General features: G+C 43.4%; 1 protein-coding gene across 2 annotated transcripts in view; it reads left to right on the plus strand.

Annotated features, from left to right (window-relative positions):
* Positions 1-18365, plus strand: part of LOC115203269 (leucine-rich repeat-containing protein 49) — a 57639-nt gene that overhangs the window by 12188 nt on the left and 27086 nt on the right. For both annotated transcript variants that reach the window (XM_029767813.1, XM_029767814.1), the window contains 2 exons: positions 2840-2983; positions 18288-18349. In XM_029767813.1, coding sequence (XP_029623673.1) covers positions 2840-2983; positions 18288-18349 — 206 coding nt within the window. The remainder of the gene's footprint in view (positions 1-2839; positions 2984-18287; positions 18350-18365) is intronic.

Consider the following 18365-nt stretch of genomic DNA (forward strand, 5'->3'; position numbering starts at 1 on the left):
AGATTTTGTTGTGAGGATACAGAATCAATAGACCATTTATTTTGGTATTGCCCTCAGGTAGCCTGTTTCTGGTCTCAGGTTCAGGAATGGCTGAAAATGCGAGACCCCTCCCACAGTCCCCCCCAGGAAGAAAAATAAAAAGTTTAATTAATTTCATTCCCCATTGATCTAAAATTGACCCTAGAAATAGTACTGTTAGGAGATCTGGAGAGACCGGGTCAGTCAATTACTAATATACTAATACTCTTAGTAAAAGTATGTATCTTCAACTCGCAGTCTGTGGATTCTATTTGATTAGATAGATTGAAATTGTACGTTAAACATCACAGCATAGTTGAAAGATATGTGTTGCGTAGGAACTCAAAGTGGGTGGCCAGCAGAGATAGATGTAATGGGCTGATGGAAGCTGAGGGTTGGTATGTGGAATTGGAGACAAGTGGGAGTGGAGTTGCTGTGTGAGAGATAGAATGATGGTCAAAGATAAAAGGAAAAAAAAAAAAAGAAATGACACTAAGTAGCAGTGTTTTTACAACTAATGCTGGTTTGCCTGAGGCTGATGCCGTACAGGTGTTTGTACACATCCATATACACACACTCTCATTCAAATAAACACATAAAAGAACACACACATACATGTAATAGTGCCAGACATGCACACAAACATACAGTTGGCATTGCTGTTATGATTTTAGTTGTCCTTGATGTCATTTGTTTTAAATAAATAAAAAAAATGCATTGTTGTTTGCTGTTTTTTTCTGTCTTCTCCTTTTTTCTCTTTAGTTCATTCTCTTGGTTGTTGGTGCATTGGGGGTTTCTTGGGGGTGGGGAATGAAATTAATTGTATTTTTAATTTTTCTTCCTGGGGGGGACTGTGGGAGGGGTCTCGAATGGTTGAGGGACAGCTATTGGGTAACTGTGGGGGGATCTTGGAGGGGTCGGGTTCACGTTTTTTGGCCTGGTGGTAGATCGGTCAACATGCCCTTGAGCAGGGCATTGACCCTGGATGCTTCTGTGTGTTGCTCTGAATGGGGATTTGTTGGATGACTGGTATGATGCAGTTGTTGAGCGGCTTCACTGCAAGTATATTGTATATTTCGAATATTCAATAAATGTAAAATTTTAAAATAAATAAAAAATGGAGCACTATAAGAGAAAGCCCTGCCTCCAGCTGTTTGCTTAGAAATTTTAGGGACAGTATGGAGGCCTGCGTCTTGTGACCGTAACGTATGTGTAGGTATGTACTGCAGGACCAAATCGGAAAGATAGTTAGGAGTAAGCCCATGTAATGCTTTGTTGGTTAGCAGTGAAACCTTGAAATCAGCCCTAGCCTTAACAGGAAGCCAGAATAGAGAGGCTAGCACTGGAGTAATATGATCAAATTTTGGGGTTCTAGTCAAGATTCTAGCAGCTGTGTTTAGCACTAACGGAAGTTTATTTAGTGCTTTATCCAGGCTTTATCCGGGTAGCCAGAAAGTAGAGCATTGCAGTAGTCTAACCTAGAAGTGACAAAAGCATGGATGAAATTTTTCTGCATCATTTTTGGACAGAAAGTTGAAGATTTTTGCAATGTTACGTAGATGGAAAAACATAGCATAGCACTGTTACACTGGCCTTAGAGTGCTTCGGTTATGAAAGCACTGTCTGGTCAAGCTATGAAAGAGGAGAGTCAGAGAGAAGAGTGTGCCTCAGTATCACTCATGAAAGGGCTTTAGATGTGGAGAGCAGACTGTCACCCCCCTCCCTCCCCTAAATGGAAGGGAAAAGTAGAGGCCCTTTTAGCCAGAGCTCAGAGCTCTATGCAGCTTCTGTCCTTTAAATTATGTTCACTGTTCATTTAAAGATTCTGCCCTAAGCTAACAACCATACTCAGTCTGTCTTGATTCATGTCTACTTGCATCAAGCTCACTGCAGGAGCCTTTCAACCTTTGACCCCTGGAGTAACATGCAGTGTATCATCATCAAGGGAAAGGGAACCCCCACAGCCGGCCCCTCAGTGGTAGTTAGTTCTGGTTTGTATCCCAAATGGCATCCTATTCCCTATATAGTGCACTACTTTTGACCAGTGCCATATGAGCCCTTGTCAAAGGTAGTGCACTACATAGGGAATAGTGTGCCGTTTGGGACGCATCCCTGACCTCTTCCTGAAATGGAGAGGACACAGGACTGAGTTGCACACACCTCTCAGCCCCCACACTCAGACTGACAGACAGACAGCAACCGGGGAATCCCCTGGGTCCTGAAGTAGTTAGTTTCATTTTGACAAGAGGCCCTACAGTTCCCCCTCAACCAGACTGAGGCCAGAGCCACATTTCACTACTACTGACCCTTTTGGATTCTGGATGCCTTTTGGACTCATGGTTCAAAGAGAATACTGACTTTGTTTTGACATTGAAATTATGATAATGTGGGTCAGAAACTAAATTAGCGATTGTGAGGGTTGAATCGGATGGTAACATTGTATGTTAAAAATTCAAAAAAGTTATCTCCAACTCATTTGAAGGTATAATTTATTTTGGCCTGTTTTTAGCAGATAATATGGAATGGTCTTAGGCTAGTAAATCAGGGTACACAGGTGTCTGCTATACTCCGCTGTACTCAATTTTGCACAACAAACAGAACTGGAATGTCTCATCATTTGATTTAGACAACACAGAGCATATTCTCAACACTGAAAATCACCCTTATGGCCCCTATCACCTCCCCAATATATTTACAATAGCACAGCCTCAAGTCAAGCCCCTGAAGGTGTGAGCCTAGTCTTTCATTCATCATGACTTAAGAGAACATTTCACCAGTTTATCACAGTGATGTTTCTGTCTGTGTTTCCCTGTGCCTTCAGATCTCCCAGATAGGGAACCTCTCCCACCTGTCTGAGCTGCGCGTGTTGAACCTGGCAGGGAACTGCATCTCCAGGGTGGACAACCTGCAGGGCCTGGACTCACTGACCGAGATCAACCTGAGACACAACTGCATCTCCACTGTGGTGAGGGAGAGGAGGGGAGAGGAGAGGATTTTATTTTATAAGGATCCTCATTAGCCGAGGCCAATGGTGACAGCAAGTCTTACTTGGAAAAATATATGACAGACAAAATACTTTACAATTTACACTACTGTTCAAAAGTTTGGGGTCACTTAGAAATGTCCTTGTTTTCTATGAAAACATGCATGAAATTAGTTGCAAAATTAATAGGAAATATAGTCAATACATTGACAAGGTTATAAATAATGATTTTTAACTGAAATAATAATTGTGTCCTTCAAACTTTGCTTTCGTCAAAGAATCCTCCATTTGCAGCAATTACAGCCTTGCAGACCTTTGGCATTCTAGTTGTCAATTTGTTGAGGTAATCTGAAGAGATTTCACCCCATGCTTCCTGAAGCACCTCCCACAAGTTGGATTGGCTTGATGGGCACTTCTTACGTACCATACGGTCAAGCTGCTCCCACAACAGCTCAATAGGGTTGAGATCCGGTGACTGTGCTGGCCACTCCATTATAGACAGCTGACTGCTTCTTCCCTAAATAGTTATTGCATAGTTTGGAGCTGTGCTTTGGGTCATTGTCCTGTTGGCTCCAATTAAGTGCCGTCCACTGGGTATGGCAGAGCGTTGCAAAATGGAGTGATAGCCTTCGTTCTTCAAGATCCCTTTTACCCTGTTCAAATCTCCCACTTTACTACCACCAAAGCACCCACCAGACCATCACATTGCCTCCACCATGCTTGACAGATGGTGTCAAGCACTCCTCCAGCATCTTTTCATTTTTTCTGCGTCTCACGAATGTTCTTCTTTGTGATCCGAACACCTCAAACTTAGATTCGTCTGTCCATAACACTTTTTTCCAATCTTCCTCTGTCCAGTGTCTGTGTTCTTTTGCCCATCTTAATCTTTTATTTTTATTGGCCAGTCTGTAATATGGCTTTTTCTTTGCAACTCTGCCTAGAAGGCCAGCATCCCGGAGTCGCCTCTTCACTGTTGACGTTGAGACTGGTGTTTTGCGTGTACTATTTAATGAAGCTGCCAGTTGAGGCATCTCTTTCTCAAACTAGACACTACTTGTCCTCTTGCTCAGTTGTGCACCGGGACCTCCCACTCCTCTTTCTATTCTGGTTAGAGCCAGTTTGCGCTTTTCTGTGAAGGGAGTAGTACACAGATCTTCAGTTTCTTCACAGATTCTTGCATGGAATAGCCTTCATTTCTCAGAACAAGAATAGACTGACGAGTTTCAGAAGAAAGTGCTTTGTTTCTGGCCATTTTGAGCCTGTAATCGAACCCACAAATGCTGATGCTCCAGTAGTCTAAAGAAGGACAGTTTTATTGCTTCTTTAATCAGAACAACAGTTTTCAGCTGTACTAACATAATTGCAAAATGTTTTTTTAATGATCAATTAGCCTTTTAAAATTATAAACTTGGATTAGCTAACACACGCCATTGGAACACAGGAGTGATGGTTGCTGATAATGGGCCTCTGTGCGCCTATGTAGATATTCCATAAAAAATCAGCCATTTCCAACTACAATAGTCATTTACAACATTAACAATGTCTACACTGTATTTCTGATCAATTTAATGTTATTTTAATGGACAAAACATGTGCTTTTCTTTCAAAAACAAGGACCTTTCTAAGTGACACCAAACTTTTGAACGGTAGTGTACATATATTTAAAATCATTAATGTGTGTGTGTGTGTGTGCACGCACATCTATCAGTTACACATACATGTCAGTATATACACACAACATAGCATACATACTGAGAGCTGCTGGGTTTTGGGATCTGAGGGGCCACAGGCTGGGGTTGGTGGAGGGACTGCAGGCATGACATACTGAGGGGGCTACTGACTGACTGATGGTAGAGCAGAGCCCTGGCTGTTCTGAACTGAAGCAGCTGGATCGTGTCGAATCCTTTGGGCTCACACTAATGCACTGTGCAGATGTAATGGCTCAGGCCTATAGTGATTCAGATCTGTGCTAAGATCGCAAACAGCTTGGCCCTTCTATCATCACAGTAATGGTTGAAGATGGTTCCCCCCACTCTGCAATATACTGTGCAAGAACAGTATGCTGCTGTGTTGCTAATGCTGGCAATTATAAGAGATGCACACATCCAACTGTCGTGGTTTGATATATACTCACTCATTGGCATACAGCTGATGGCTTAAGCTAGTCCCCAAGGTGTTGTCAGTGTCTGTCCCCCGACCTACTCACGCATTGAGATGTGTAGACAGATTATCATTTTCTTCTTAGATGATGATGTTAGCTGCAGATTCTTCTTTCATCTTGTTATCATCCTCCGCTGCTGGCACAAGCCTTTGCATGTTTTCCTTATTTTGATGTTTGTCTTTGTATCACATTTAGAAGTTTTTCTGTTTCATGTCTCACCAAGAAAAAACACAAAGTGAAGTAGCATACTTGTCCTCCTGTCATCTACAGTGGTTACCAAGGGGGAAATAGCTAGCTCATTAACCCCTCCTCATGCTGACTCCAGTGGAAATGAAATAGGATATTTTTTAAACAGAAATTCCCTCCCCCTACATTTCTATAGTATAGTATTTCTGATCAACAGAGGAGCACAAACAGGCCTAAACAGGTCCTTCATTTGTATGCAAGTCTGACATATCCAAACCCTTCCCTCACTTGATATGTTGGAGAATTCGACAAGCTCTCACAGTCTCACTTCAGAATTAGACGTTCATTCATGTTTCTCAAACATCAAATTTCAAAGTGTTTAAGGTTAAGTTTAGGCATTAACTCAGAATTTTTAAGGTTAGGGTTAAGTTTAGGCATTAACTCTGAAATCTTATGGTTAGGCATTAACTCCGAATGGTTAAGGCAGTGGTTCCCAAACTGTGGGGCACAGCCCCCGGGCACGGGGATCAAAAAAAATAATATATATATATATACACTACCGGTCCAAAGTTTTAGAACACCTACTCATTAAAGGATTTTTCTTTATTTTTACTATTTTCTACATTGTAGAATAATAGTGAAGACATCAAAACTATGAAATAACACATATGGAATAATGTAGTAACCCAAAAAGTGTTAAACAAATCAACATACACTGCTCAAAAAAATAAAGGGAACACTAAAATAACACATCCTAGATCTGAATGAATGAAATAATCTTATTAAATACTTTTTTCTTTACATAGTTGAATGTGCTGACAACAAAATCACACAAAAATAATCAATGGAAATCCAATTTATCAACCCATGGAGTTCTGGATTTGGAGTCACACTCCAAATTAAAGTGGAAAAACACACTACAGGCTGATCCAACTTTGATGTAATGTCCTTAAAACAAGTCAAAATGAGGCTCAGTAGTGTGTGTGGCCTCCACGTGCCTGTATGACCTCCCTACAACGCCTGGGCATGCTCCTGATGAGGTGGCGGATGGTCTCCTGAGGGATCTCCTCCCAGACCTGGACTAAAGCATCCGCCAACTCCTGGACAGTCTGTGGTGCAACGTGGCGTTGGTGGATGGAGCGAGACATGATGTCCCAGATGTGCTCAATTGGATTCAGGTCTGGGGAACGGGCGGGCCAGTCCATAGCATCAATGCCTTCCTCTTGCAGGAACTGCTGACACACTCCAGCCACATGAGGTCTAGCATTGTCTTGCATTAGGAGGAACCCAGGGCCAACCGCACCAGCATATGGTCTCACAAGGGGTCTGAGGATCTCATCTCGGTACAAAGAAATGCCACCCCACACCATGACTGACCCACCGCCAAAGCGGTCATGCTGGAGGATGTTGCAGGCAGCAGAACGTTCTCCACGGCGTCTCCAGACTCTGTCACGTCTGTCACATGTGCTCAGTGTGAACCTGCTTTCATCTGTGAAGAGCACAGGGCGCCAGTGGCAAATTTGCCAATCTTGGTGTTCTCTGGCAAATGCCAAACGTCCTGCACGGTGTTGGGCTGTAAGCACAACCCCCACCTGTGGACGTTGGGCCCTCATACCACCCTCATGGAGTCTGTTTCTGACCGTTTGAGCAGACACATGCACATTTGTGGGCTGCTGGAGGTCATTTTGCAGGGCTCTGGCAGTGCTCCTCCTGCTCCTCCTTGCACAAAGGCGGAGGTAGCGGTCCTGCTGCTGGGTTGTTGCCCTCCTACGGCCTCCTCCACGTCTCCTGATGTACTGGCCTGTCTCCTGGTAGCGCCTCCATGCTCTGGACACTTCGCTGACAGACACAGCAAACCTTCTTGTCACAGCTCGCATTGATGTGTCATCCTGGATGAGCTGCACTACCTGAGCCACTTGTGTGGGTTGTAGACTCCGTCTCATGCTACCACTAGAGTGAAAGCACCGCCAGCATTCAAAAGTGACCAAAACATCAGCCAGGAAGCATAGGAACTGAGAAGTGGTCTGTGGTCACCACCTGCAGAACCACTCCTTTATTGGGGGTGTCTTGCTAATTGCCTATAATTTCCACCTGTTGTTTATTCCATTTGCACAACAGCATGTGAAAGGTATTGTCAATCAGTGTTGCTTCCTACGTGAACAGTTTGATTTCACAGAAGTGTGATTGACTTGGAGTTACATTGTGTTGTTTAAGTGTTCCCTTCATTTTTTTGAGCAGTGTATATTTTATATTTGAGATTCTTCAAATAGCCACCCTTTGCCTTGTTGACAGCTTTGCACACTATTGGTATTCTCTCAACCAGCTTCACCTGGAATGCTTTTCCAACAGTCTTGAAGGAGTCCCCACATATGCTGAGCACTTGGGGGGGGGGGGGGGGGGGCTGTTCCCCAATACTGGAGGGGGCCCAGAGTGAATTTTTGGGGGGATTAAGGTTTATATCATTGGATTTGAACATGCAACCTACTTTTGTACCTGAAGCAGATGTTTACTCCCATCTCCCATCCCTGTCCACAATGCCCTAGCAAAACCGAAACCTTCTTGAAGGTAACAGAGCTCATGGTTGCCTCTAGTGGCCAGTTTCTATATCATCTCCTGACATCCTCAGACATGGATGGACGTCTAATCCTGACTTGTATCACGTGACCAGGCTGGAAAAATGAAAAATAAAACCAGAAATGTTACATCTTATCAACTACGGCTTCTGTTTACTCACTTAGAAGTTTTGCTGAAATTACTTTTAATAATCGGATATAATGTTTTATTGGCCTTACTGGAGGGTAGAGAAAAAATTCTACCCTTCAGCATTTTTCTCAAGGCTCTTTCATTATCCGGATTGCAGGCGCAAACAAAACACAGATACTTTCAGGTGTCTTAAAAGGTTTTCCTTTTCATTATAGTGAGGAATAGAGTGGATTTTTGGAAAGGACTTGAAGGGAAAGACAAATACATTGAAGTGCACTTTTCCAAACAGGTTTAAACCTACACTTAAACATTGGGCTCAGTTACATGGAAGGCCAGTATCTTAGACATACTGTATGTATAACCCTTTGGGTACTGTGCATACAGTACATGTCTGAAAGGTTTGTTTACCCTAGAAAACCATCCTAAATGACACCTAAAATGGAACAGTTTGGAGATGATGGTAACAGAGTCTCTCTCTCTCTCTCTCTCTCTCTCTCTCTCTCTCTCTCACACACACACACACACACACACACGTTTTTTGCGCTTCTCTTTGTAGTGTTGTTGCGTGCAGCAGAGACAGAGGTTATGAGAGGCTGTGTTGGCACAGTAATGGTTGTAGGGGAGCTCCTCAGTGTGTGAGAAAATCAAACACATGCAAGCTGTCAGCATAGCTGGGGTGGAGCTGAGCTGTAGAGGTGAAGCCCAGGACACGCAGGAGAGAGACAGACACCAGGTTCAGACACAACTCCTAGTCTCTGGGCCCCTGCTGTTAGAAGATGAGATAGACAGCGGTGGACAGACAGTGAGCTTTTTTTATGCACCACATCAGCCCAGTGATGACATCACTGTCTGAGACTGTGTCTAAATTTAGACTCAGCCACGGTCGGAGCTGGAAGTGCTGTTACACTGACGGAGAAGCAGAGGTGAATATTTAGTCAGGTGTATGTGTGGTAGACTATGTGCTCATACTGTGGTATGAATTGCATTTTCAGCATGCAGAAATGTATGTTATAAGGAGCAGCGTTCTCCTCAAAGCCTACTATGTGACACTGTGAGTGGGAGTGCACAGTCATCTAATGTGTTTATTTCAGGAGCAGAGCGTTCCTGTCACTTTGGGGATGCAGCAGCAGACAGTACTGTTAATGTGTGTACTCAAGTAGCAGTAGAGAAATGTTCCTATAAAAGCAGTGTTGCAAATGGCAGAGATTACAGCCTCCCTCGCACCTGTCTCTCTCATTATAATTTATGCAGTGATTGATTGAATTATTTCACGACTTCACCAATCAGACATAGCCATAATCCTAATTATGGCAACAGCACCCCTGCAGAGGCAGCATCCCTGTAATACTGTTCGTGTTAGAGACAGTAAGCTATAAAAGCAAAGAGAGTCTCACACACCATATGTATAAACTCTTAATAATTTATTGTGTAAAACACCAACATTTCGGCATCGCTGTGCCTTCTTTAGGGTAATGTCATGAATGCTTGAACCAGGTTATATAGACAAACAGTGCAATTAGTGCAACAAATGACAATAGTGAGGGGTGTAATAGTTATTAGGTTGATTATATGGAATTGAGAGAAACTGCTAAAAGACAGTAGTTTACAGCATATTGAATATATTAGGGTATTGTTAGCATTATCATCAACATATATTATTGTTTCATTTAATTTCACATATATATTTAATTGTTTCCAATTTCATAAAAATGTTGTTACATGTAATCTTTTGGTTCAACCAAAATGCATAATAAGCATAATCAACAGGGAGAACATATTGGGTGTACTCTGATAAACTGTAGAAGACAGCACATTAAAAGTGTTGTGTAATGGTGCCTGAACGGCATGAAGTGAATGTACTCCTCTTCTCCTTAGTTGCTTATACAGTAATTGTGTTAGAGCAGCCCACCATTAAAGTTCCCCTAACTAAGTCACTGAGTGGTGTGGTGGGTTGACCGTACTGTATGCATACAGTAGCCTTCTTTTGTTTATGCCTAAAGTAGGCTATGGCTTTATTTTGTAACCCATTGAACACTGCCACTGACATGCACATACAGTGCATTCGGAAAGTATTCAGACCCATTGACTTTCCCCCCAATTTGTTACGTTACAGGGATTAAATAAATACAAATCCTCATAATTTGTAGACAGTACTGTTAATGTGTGTACTCAAGTAGCAGTAGAGAAATGTTCCTATAAAAGCAGTGTTGCAAATGGCAGAGATTACAGCCTCCCTCGCACCTGTCTCTGCAGCCGTCTTCGACCTGGCCAAGGCTTTCGACTCTGTCAATCACCGTATTCTTATCGGCAGACTCAACAGCCTTGGTTTCTCAAATGACTGCCTCGCCTGGTTCACTAACTACTTCTCAGATAGAGTTAATTGTGTCAAATCGGAGGGCCTGTTGTCCGGACCTCTGGCAGTCTCTATGGGGGTGCCACAGGGTTCAATTCTCGGGCCGACTCTTTTCTCTGTATATATCAATGATGTCGCTCTTGCTACGGGTGATTCTTTGAGCTACCTCTACGCAAACGACACCATTCTGTATACATCTGGCCCTTCTTTGGACACTGTGTTAACAAACCTCCAAACGAGCTTCAATGCCATACAACATTCCTTCCGTGGCCTCCAACTGCTCTTAAACGCTAGTAAAACTAAGTGCATGCTCTTCAACCAATTGCTGTCCGCACCCTCCCGCCCGCCTAGCATCACTACTCTGGAAGGTTCTGACTTAGAGTATGTGGACAACTATAAATACCTAGGTGTCTGGCTAGACTGTAAACTCTCCTTCCAGACTCATATTAAGCATCTCCAATCCAAAATTAAATCTAGAATCGGCGTCCTATTTTGCAACAAAGCCTCCTTTACTCATGCTGCCAAACATACCCTTGTAAAACTGACTATCCTGCCGATCCTTGACTTCGGCGATGTCATTTACAAAATAGCCTCCATCACTCTACTCAGCAAATTGGATGCAGCCTATCACAGGGCCATCCGTTTTGTCACCAAAGCCCCATATACTACCCACCATTGCGACCTGTATGCTCTCGTTGGCTGGTCCTCGCTACATATTCGTCACCAAACCCACTGGGTCCAGGTCATCTATAAGTCTTTGCTAGGTAAAGCTCAGCCTTATCTCAGCTCACTGGTCACCATAGCAACACCCACCCGTAGCACGCACTCCAGCAAGTATATTTCACTGGTCATCCCCAAAGCCAACACCTCCTTTGGCCGCCTTTCCTTCCAGTTCTCTGCTGCCAATGACTGGAACGAATTGAAAAAATCACTGTTGGAGACTTATATCTCCCTTACTAACTTCAAGCATCGGCTGTCAGAGCAGCTTACCGATCGCTGCAGCTGTACACAGCCAATCTGTAAATATCCCATCCAACCAACTACCTACCTCATCCCCATATTTAAAAAAACAACAACATTTTCTGCTCTTTTGCACACCAGTATTTCTACTTGCACATCCTCACCTGCACATCTATCACTCCAGTGTTAATTGCTAAATTGTAATTACTTCGCCACTATGGCTTATTTATTGCCTTACCTCCTTACTTCATTTGCACACACTGTATACAGATTTTCTATTGTGTTATTGACTGTACGTTTGTTTATCCCATGTGTCCCATGTGTAACCCATGTGTGTTGCTGTTTTTGTCGCACTGCTTTGCTTTATCTTGGCCAGGTCGCAGTTGTAAATGAGAACTCGTTCTCAACTGGCCTACCTGGTTAAATAAAGGTGAAATTAAATAAATAAATACCAAATAATTCTACACACAATACCCCATAATGACAAAGCCAAAACAGGTTTTTAGAAATGTTTGCAAATTTAGTGAAAATAAAAAACAGAAATAGCTTATTTACATAAGTATTCAGACACTTTGCTATGAGACTCGAAATTCAGCTCAGGTGCATCCTGTTTCCATTGATCATCCTTGAGATGTTTCTACAACTTGATTGGAGTCCACCTGTGGTAAATTGAATTGATTGGACATGATTTGGAAAGGCACACACTTGTCTATATAAGGTCCCACAGTTGACAGTGCATGTCAGAGCAAAAACCAAGCCATGAGGTCGAAGGAATTGTCTGTAGAGCTCCGAGAAAAGATTTTGTCGAGGCACAGATCTGGGGAAGGGTAACAAAAAATGTCTGCAGCATTGAAGGTCCCCAAGAACACAGTGGCCTCCATCATTCTTAAATGGAAGTAGTTTGGAACCACCAAGACTCTTCCTAGAGCTGGCCGCCTGGCCAAACTGAGCAATCGGGGGAGAAGGACCTTGGTCAAGGAGGTGACCAAGAACCAGATGGTGACTCTAACAGAGCTCCAGAGTTCCTCTGTGGAGATGCGAGAACTTTCCAGAAGGACAACCATCTCTGCAGCACACCACCAATCAGGCATTTACTGAAGAGTGGCCAGACAGAAGCCTCTCCTCAGTAAAAGGCACATGACAGCTCTCTTGGACTTTGCCAAAAGGCACCTAAAGGACTCAGACCATGAGAAACAAGATTGAACTCTTTGGCCTGAATGCCAAGCGTCACGTCTGGAAGAAACCTGGCACCATCCCTACGGTGAATCATGCGGCAGGGACTGGGAGACTAGTCAGGATCGAGGGAAAGATGAACGGAGCAAAGTACAGAGAGATCCAAGACAATGCAGGAGTAGCTTTGTGACACATCTCTGAATCTTTGAGTGGCCCAGCCGGAGCCCAGACTTAAACCTGATCGAACATCTCTGGAGAGACCTGAAAATAGCTGTGCAGCAACGCTCCCCATCCAACCTGACAGAGCTTGAGAGGATCTGCAGAGAAGAATGGGAGAAACTCCCCAAATACAGGTGTGCCAATCTTGTAGCGTCATACCCAAAAATACTTGAGGCTTTAATCGCTGCCAAAGGTGATTCAACAAAGTACTGAGTAAAGGGTCTGAATACTTATGTAAATGTGATATGTTTTTTATTTTTAATACATTTGCAAAAATGTCTAAAAGACAGTTTTTGCTTTGTCATTATGGGTTATTGTGTGTAGATTGATTAGGGGAAAATAACACTTTAATACATTTTAGAATAAGCTGTAACATAACAAAATGTGGAAAAAGTCAGCACTGTAGCTGAGCAGGATGGTGCAGCAACAGGAGGCCATACGGGGGACAAGGAGAGTTTTGTTCTATTCTGTGCCTGGCCCTGTTTAGTTTGTTTTGTTTCATCCTCATTAGCTGCAGCTTTAGAAGCCTTCTCCTGCATTTGCCGTTAATCTTTTTCCAAGGGAAAACATGCATTTTGATAATGATTTTGAGTCTTAGAGCCCAGGGGATATGAACATAACGTAAACAAAAGGAATATGAGTATCAAACTTTTGTTTGAATTATATTAATGTTTAAGTCAATCGGACCCCATGAAAGCTTTGCGCTTCATATGTGGTAGCAGAGTGGAATGAGAGTTTAAGGGATGTTGATGTCTGTCCTTTATTATTGTGACTTTAATGTTTCCCTTGGATGTTAATGCGGTGTCTATCTCATGGACTTCTAATGTACTTTACTATCTGGGTCATATGCTTACAGCATGAGCTATTCATAAGTAATATTGATCTATGAGCACTCAGCTGCCTTAACATACTAGACAAATTATTTTATGACTAATTCAGTACTGTATATTATTTATAGTATATTATACATTTTGTAGTAAATTCAGATCAAGAATCAATTTATTTTATTGGTGTGGTCAGTACTAGTTTTGTCTGTTTATTGCACCAGGTACACATTTGAATCTAACATGCACTATTAATGTTCTCTTTTTTTCTAAGCTGTGCCCTTGGATTTGGTTCAGTGTTCTGGTTACATGCAGCTAGCCCGACATTTAGCTGTTGGGTTGCTACTAGTGATGGTGAAGGAAATCATTGTGTTAGGGGATTTCAATACTGATGTCTGCAAAAAGGATAGACCAACCCACAATGTATTTATGCACTCTGTAGATCACTTGCTCTGACCCAAATGATAAAAGATCCCCCCCCCCCCCAGAACCGCTAGTGAGAATCAGAGGACTCAAAAAATACTGTGTTAAAATGTTTAGGGAGCAAGTGGGTAAAATTGACTGGTCACCTGTGCTCGATAGTGTAGGGATAGACAGTGCCTGGGAAGCCTTTAAATGTAGATTCCTTGATGTGGTGAATGTGATGGCTCCCATTAGACAGCTCAGAGTAAAGCAGAGAATAAGGCCTTTAAGAAATGTAAGAACTCTCAAGAGCAACCTGATTTTGTCCTATATAAACGTCACAGAAATGAAGCACAGAGCAGGATGGATGAAGCTAGGAGGGGTTACTTTGCTGATAAAAATCATTGAGAACAAAAATTACCCTAAAAATCTTTGGAAATCATTTAAGGAACTAGGCTGTAGTAGTACTACCAAAAACAAGCTAAACAGTATTGGACTGAACATCAGGGGGAAGATGGTATATGTATAAGCAGAGGTTGCCAATTAATTTGTCACGCTGGTGTAAAGGATTTGGAGACAGGCGCAGGACTACATCATCGGGGTTTCTAATACACCCAAAACAAACATGTATACAAAACACTGGGATGTACCCAAACAAAAGAGCGAGGGTAAACCTCATAGAACGACACGGGGTGAGACCTGTAATACACAATGCACAAAACACGCAGCACAGGCTGAGACAATGCATAAGTACTCACACGACCAACGGATATAGGAACAATAATCAACAGCCTAATGGGGAAACAAAGGGCACATTTATACAAACACAATCAGTGAGGAATTGGAACCAGGTGTATGTAATGACACAGTTCAGTGCAGCCTAGAAGGCCGGTGACGTCGACCTCCGGAACTGGTGAACAGAATGAGCAGCAGTACTGGGGGGATCCGTGACATAAATCAACTTTTTTTTTTACTTCTGTTGCCAGCAAGCTAGTTAGCAAGCTGCCCACCAGTTTGTATGGAAACGACCAAGTCAAGAAGTATTATTCCGAGTTATGGGTTCAGCCAAACTCTTTTTCTTTTGCAAAGGTAGCAACAGACAAAATAGCCAGTATACTAGCAGAGCTTAAATGCTCCAAAGCCACAGGCCTGGATAATATTCCTGCAAGGTTTCTTAGAGATTCTGCTGAGCAAATTGCCCCTTATATTACACATATCGTTAATCTCTCTCTTGAACAAGGCATCTTTCGCAGGGACATGAAACAAGCTAAAGTTATACCTCTGTATAAGAAGGGGATAAAGTCTGACCCTGAGAATTATAGGCCTGTATCTATCCTTAGTATAACACCAAATATCCTGGAGAGAGTTGTACTGTACATGAGCAAATTTATGAATATGTCAAGAAACAGTCTAACGTATGATTTTCAGTCGGGTTTTATAAGAACATACTCCACTGATTCATGTCTACTTTACTTGACTGACTTCATCTGAAAAGAGATTGATGAGGGAAATCTATGTGGAATGGTACTGCTTGACCTACAGAAGGACTTTGATACAGTTAACCACTGTCTCCTAATCTCCAAACTGGAGGCACTGGGGTTAAGCAGTATCCCTCTAGACTGGGTAAAGTCCTATTTGTCAGGTAGGGAGCAAGTAGTAGAGGTTAATGGTTCACTGTCTCAGGCAAAACCAATGAGTTGTGGCGTTCCGCAGGGGAGCGTGCTTGGGCCTCTACTGTTTTTACTGTATATAAACGATATGAAAGATGCTTGTTCTTGCCGTATTTTCCTTTATGCGGATGACTCTACACTTCTGTTGTCTCACAAAAGTAAAACAATGTTGGAGAGCATACTTAGCACAGTGCTTACTAGCATTAGCAAATGGCTTGGAGATAATAAGCTATCTCTGCACTTAGGTAAAACTGAGGCAATTCTTTTTGGGTCCAGACCGAAATTGTGTAGGTCCTCTGAAATCAGAGTGGAGTTAGGGGGTAAGGTCCTGACTACTAAAACCTCTGTTAGCTACCTGGGATGGGAGCTTGGGAGGTGTGAGCATGGCCACTAAAGTGCTAGGGAAGGTTAATGCCAAGACTACGTTTTTGGCTAGAAAGTCCATGATAAGGACCCCATGAGAGTGCTAGACACTGTCCTCATTCAATGCAGTTTTGACTATGCGAGTACTTCCTGGTTTGGGGGCTTGTCTAAGCTTATGAAGGGGAAGCTCCAGATAGCCCACAATATGCTGATCAGGGTAGTATTGAAGGTGAGTCCACATACTCACATAGGCAGGAGCTGCATTCAGGAACTCAACTGTCTGCCTGTTGAGGCTAAGGTGTCCCAGATTAGACTAGGTTTGGTTTACAGGAGTATTTATGGTTCTGCGCCCAGATATCTAAATGATTACTTTTCCCATGTTAGGGATGCACACAATCACAGCACCAGATCAGGTGTTGCTAATGTGTGCTTATACAGGTTCAGGAGTAATGCTGGGAAAGGTACTTTCTTGTATACTGGAGCCTCAGAGTGGAATGAGTTGTCTCTGCCCATAAAACAAGGTCCTCTCTGGGCAGCTTTAAAAATAAAGTAAAAAACTGTTTGATGTCTTCTGTGCCCAGTTATGTTGTAACTGCAATGATGAGATGGATGTTATTCTTCTATGTTTTTATGTTTTATTATCTTGCTGTCATACTGTGTTCAACCGTGTTCGATCTTTCCTAGCCATCTTGTTTCAAGAGGACCACAATGAAAATAGGTCCCAGACTTTGTGTGTTATCCTCCATGATTTTACTCATGTGCATGTGTGGGTTTTTCAAGTTTTGTGTGTACTTGTTTTTTAAATGGTCGAATGAATAAACTAAACTAAATGGCCAAACCCCAGAGATCTGATTCATATAACAGAGAGTATGGCTTTAGAGGTCAGCATGGCCATTACACAGTAAATGTTGTGCTCTAGTCTAGTGGCTGACCAGTTGGCCCTCGGCATAGTGAGAGCTGTAGTAGACGACCAGGTGTAGTAGACTGATCAGAGGGAATCCACCATAACTGGGCATCACGTCTTTAACCCACACAGATGAAAAATTGCCTCTGTTAGGCTAATGTGGCAGTTGGGCGTTAGGGTTGTTAGAATGGGGGGATAGGGGTGAGCTTGTGAGCTTGTGTGGATGAGTATTGGGGTAGTGTAGTGGGAGTTTATGTGGATGAGTATTGTGGTAGTGTAGAGGGAGTTTATATGGATGAGTATTGTGGTAGTGTAGAGAGAGTTTATGTGGATGAGTATTGTAGTAGTGTAGAGGGAGTTTATGTGGATGAGTATTGTGGTAGTGTAGAGGGAGTTTATGTGGATGAGTATTGTGGTAGTGTAGAGGGCAGTTTATGTGGATGGTTGCTAGGTTAAGCTCTTGTTGTCTGAGGAATGGCAGAGATACAAGCAGTGCTGGTGGAGGCTGTACAGTAGCTGTATGTGAGGTATTGTGTGTCTGCAGTATGGGCTGACAGCGCTTTAAGTCCCTCCTGGCAGTGTCCGCACACACACACACATCCCAGCACAGATCATTCATCCTCAGAGAAACACTACAGCAGTGTAGAAGGCTTCTAAAGTTGCAGCTAATGAGGTTGCCCTGCCCTACTGCGAGGCTGAACACGTCATCCCCACTGCCATCCCCCTGTCCTACTCTCCTGTAGCTGGCTGTTACATTGCCTGTGTCTCTGTGTCCTCATCAGTCAGCCAGCCTGCTGGTCCTCCTCACATCCTCCCATCCTCCCCCAGACTCCCTCCTCCATTGATCCTGAAACAGCCTGATGATGAAACAGATTCCATGACAATGGCACCACTGGAGACTTTAATCTATTCCTGTTGAATTCATAATTTGCCCATATTGCTGTCGCCTTCCCTTTGTTCTTCTTCTGCTGCTGGGCAGTGTCTCTGTGTGTGTCTCTGTGTGTTTCTGTGTGCCAGTAGCCCCCTCTTTCTCTCTCTTTCTCTCTCTCTTCTATAAGCAGAGTGAGTGAGCGAGTTCCTGCAGCAGGGGATCTCTGCATTAGCGCACTCTCCTCTTCTCTCCCTCCCCTTCTCCTTGCTCTGCCCCTCCCCTCCCTGTGCAGCCGCGGCAGTGTGCCTGCGCGCGCAGGGCGGATGGGGCTGTATGCCGGAGCTGGGAGCTGCAAGGTGACTGAGGGAATGGAGAGGGATGGGAAGGTCTGAGCCGCGCTGTGACTGTGCAGTGCCCCACCGCTACCACAACGCAAGCCCCTCTAGAGCACCCTCTCCTCTCTTCATCCCCCACTTTCTCTCCCTCTCTTTGTCTAGACAGAGGTGGACCAGCTGCCCTGCCTCCAGCGCCTCTTTCTCAGCTGCAACAGCATCACCAGGTAAGATCTGCTGCTA

The sequence above is a fragment of the Salmo trutta genome, chromosome 12 (assembly GCF_901001165.1).
Source record: "Salmo trutta chromosome 12, fSalTru1.1, whole genome shotgun sequence".
Taxonomy (NCBI): Eukaryota; Metazoa; Chordata; class Actinopteri; order Salmoniformes; family Salmonidae; genus Salmo; species Salmo trutta.